The 3,121-nt window shown below is 62.7% G+C and overlaps 1 protein-coding gene across 1 annotated transcript in view; it reads right to left on the bottom strand.

The window, feature by feature from the left end:
* The window catches only part of AGRN (agrin), an 85,113-nt gene that overhangs the window by 23,604 nt on the left and 58,388 nt on the right, over positions 1–3,121 (bottom strand). The window contains 4 exon segments of the mRNA XM_017743971.1: positions 6–29; positions 1,529–1,642; positions 1,982–2,087; positions 2,198–2,343. Coding sequence (XP_017599460.1) covers positions 6–29; positions 1,529–1,642; positions 1,982–2,087; positions 2,198–2,343 — 390 coding nt within the window.

Raw genomic sequence — 3,121 nt, 5'->3', positions numbered from 1 at the left:
GGAGCCGTAGGGGTTGCACTGGCACGTGCCTGGGGGCGGCGAGAGCAGGGACACCCCTGTGGTCACCTGGTGCCACCAGCTGCTGCCAGCGCTTCTCCTGCGTGCCAGCTCCTAGGGCTGAACCTGCTGTCATGGAGAGCTCCTCTCTCATTTACATCAAAGGCAAGGAAGCCATTAGAGGCTGATTATTAATTCATTAACGAGCAGCTTGATGGAGGGGAGGCAGCCAAAGACAGACAGGGAGACGCTGTCCTGGTCCCAGTGGGAAAGGGACAGCGAGGGACACCTGGGGAGCACAGGGAGGGGGTGGCTGAGCACATCCCAGCGCTGCCGGGCCAGGGAAAGGGAATGTCCATGGATAAACCTGTCCCAGGGGATTCCAGCTGCTCCTTAAGTGGTGATCATCCCCTGAGGGATGTTTGCTGCCAACCCAGGGACACAGGTGGGACACAGACTGGTGGGATCTGGGCTCCAGGCAGCTGGGAAGCTGAGTCCATGGATGGGGGGGCAGGATTTCCACGGGAAACCCTGAGGATCGTCACTGGAAATGCTCCTGTCACCTGGAGGATCCCCCTGGGCAACACCCCTGCAGCTCCCAGCCCATCCCACAGCCCACCCCACACAGCCCCCAAAGCTGAAGTCACACACGCAGGCCATCCCAAGCTGCTGCTTTTCCCATTATCCAGCTGCTTTCCCCATTATCCCAGCCCAGGAACACGAGGAATTGTGTCTCCATGGGCTGATGTATTTCCCCCACCAGGCAGCCACAGCCTCAGCTGTCCAGAGCCTTTTAAAATGCTCAGATAATTATGGAATAAATATTAATGAGCCACTGGCCAGCTCAGCTTCCTGCACAGGAGGTCACCCCCCTGTCACCGGGCCTGGGGTGGCCTCTGGGAGGTCCCCAGGTGAGGCATTTCCCACCATGGAATATTCCTGTCACTCAGGCAGGTGGAAATCCCCGAGCCCAGCCACGGGTTGAAAGCACCGAGGGCACAGCGTGGCCCTGGAGGGACCTTTGGGGACATCCCAAGGGGACTCCACCACCCTGCCCTCCTGCATTCCAAAGGGATTCAGGCCTGGAAGTTGGCTCAGGGCTTTTGGAAGGACGGGAGCATCACCTGCAGTGGGAGGTTGTGGCCGGGTGGGGTCAGTCCCTTCTCCCAGGGGACAAGGGACAGAAGCGGAGGAAAAGTTGCACCAGGAGAGGTTTAGGTTGGATATCTGGGAAGATTTGTTCAATCAAAGAGTAGCCAGGCATTGGAACGGGCTGTCCAGGAAAGTGGTGGAGTCACCATCCCTGGAAAGGGTCAAGAAACCTGTGGATGTGGCACTCGGGGACACGGTTTTGCGGTGACCACAGCGGTGCTGCCACTTGGGAGAGCTTTTCCGACTTTAATATCCCGCGATTCTGCAGCTGGGGAGCGTCCAGCTTCGCCTCCCCTGGGACAGGACCCCAAACCCTCCCTCCAGCTGCTCCTCCAGCCCACCCCGAAGGTCCCTCGGTGCCCCCCGAGGTGGCACTCACTGGGGCATCCGGCCGCTCCCACACCCAGCGCCAGGGTGACGTTGTCCGGGCAGCAGCCGTAGACGGTCTGGCTGCAGTGTGGCACCAGCAGAGGCGGCGGGGTGGTGGCCAGGGCTGCAGGGGGAGGACAGGGACACACGGGTCACTTTGGCACCCGCCACGTGCGCGTGGATCCAGCGGCATTCCCGCAAATCCTCGTGGAGGTGCTGGGGACAGGAGGTGAGGTCCGACCCTCGGCCAGGGACCGCGGGAGTGGGAAGAGCAAAGGGACAGGGACAGGGACAGGGACAGGGACAGGGGGGTGTCCCCAGTGAGCAGTTCCTGCTGTCCCCAGGGAGAGGGCACAGCCGGGCACACAGCCGGGCACACAGCCACCAGGGAGGAGTGGTTGCCCTCAGGGGACACACACGGGCACACAGGGACTCACACAGGTGGCTCCCCGGGGGGACTCACCCCGACAGGCTCCCTGGCTGGTGACAAAGAGCTCCTGGCGTTTCTCGCATCGCGTCTTCTTCAGCTCGCACTCGTTGGCGTAGGTGGCACCGTCAGAGCCACACACCTGTGCCAGCACAGCGAGGGGACGGCTCAGCGCAGCCCCTGGCACGGAGTGCCCGCTCCGGGGATGGGCTGTGCTGCCCGGGGAGGGGACGGGAGGAGGGCAGCGCTCACCGGGCTGCGGGGCACGGCCAGGCACGTGAAGTCGCACACGCAGGGCTCGTCCTCGGCGTCCTCGTCCCACCAGCCCCCGAACTGCCGGCACCGCTCCTGCTCGCACTCGCTGCCATCCCCCGAGCCAGAGCCCCCCGAGCCACACTCTGGGGACAAGGACGCCACGGTGACACGGGGCTCCCTCCCGGCGGGGCAGAGCCGGGGGGACGTGCAGGGCACGGGGACAAAGCCCTCTCCTGGCTCGAGGATGTGCCCAGGACACCCAAACCTCAGCGGGTTTCACTTTTCAGCCCCAAAATCCTGGCCCCACGCGGGGTGGGATCTGATGCCGGGGCTACAGGGAGGATCCCAGATGTGCCACTGCTGGCACGGTGTTGTGCCAATCACACTGCAAAGGGGCTTCGGCAGGTGGCCTGAGCTTCTCCTCCCGCAGCAGGAGCCAGACCAGGGCCCTGTGTTTGCCCAGCTGCCAGGAGGGACAGTTGCCACTTGCTTTGGTGACAATTGCACTCCGTGCTCTGACCCAGCTCCTTGCCCCCATCCCAAACCCTCCACGCACAGGGAGATCGTGGATGGTGTGGAGCTGGGATCTGGGTTTGGACGTTGGGGTAGGGAGAGGTTTGAAATCCCTGAAGCTCTGCAGGATGCTCCGAGCCGCAGCAGCGGCAGAGACGTGGCTGATTTCAAAGGCTGCTGGAAGGGGAAAAGCAGAGGGGGGAAGGGGAACCTGGCCCTTTTTCTGGAGTGATCAAAGGCTGCGCTTTGGCATTACACAGAGAATTATTCAGGCTCTGCTTCCGGAGGGACAGCAACCTGGAATCCCCCGGGGAGGGCTGGGATCAAACACCCTGTTCTGTCTGCTCTCCCCCTCTCTGATGTCCTTCCCAGCTCCTTTAACATGTGTGCCGTGGGCCAGGGACCATC

This window comes from Corvus brachyrhynchos, unplaced genomic scaffold, assembly GCF_000691975.1.
Source record: "Corvus brachyrhynchos isolate BGI_N302 unplaced genomic scaffold, ASM69197v1 scaffold68, whole genome shotgun sequence".
Taxonomy (NCBI): Eukaryota; Metazoa; Chordata; class Aves; order Passeriformes; family Corvidae; genus Corvus; species Corvus brachyrhynchos.
The sequence above is the reverse complement of the archived record's forward strand: the minus strand, read 5'-3'. Positions and strand labels throughout refer to the sequence as shown.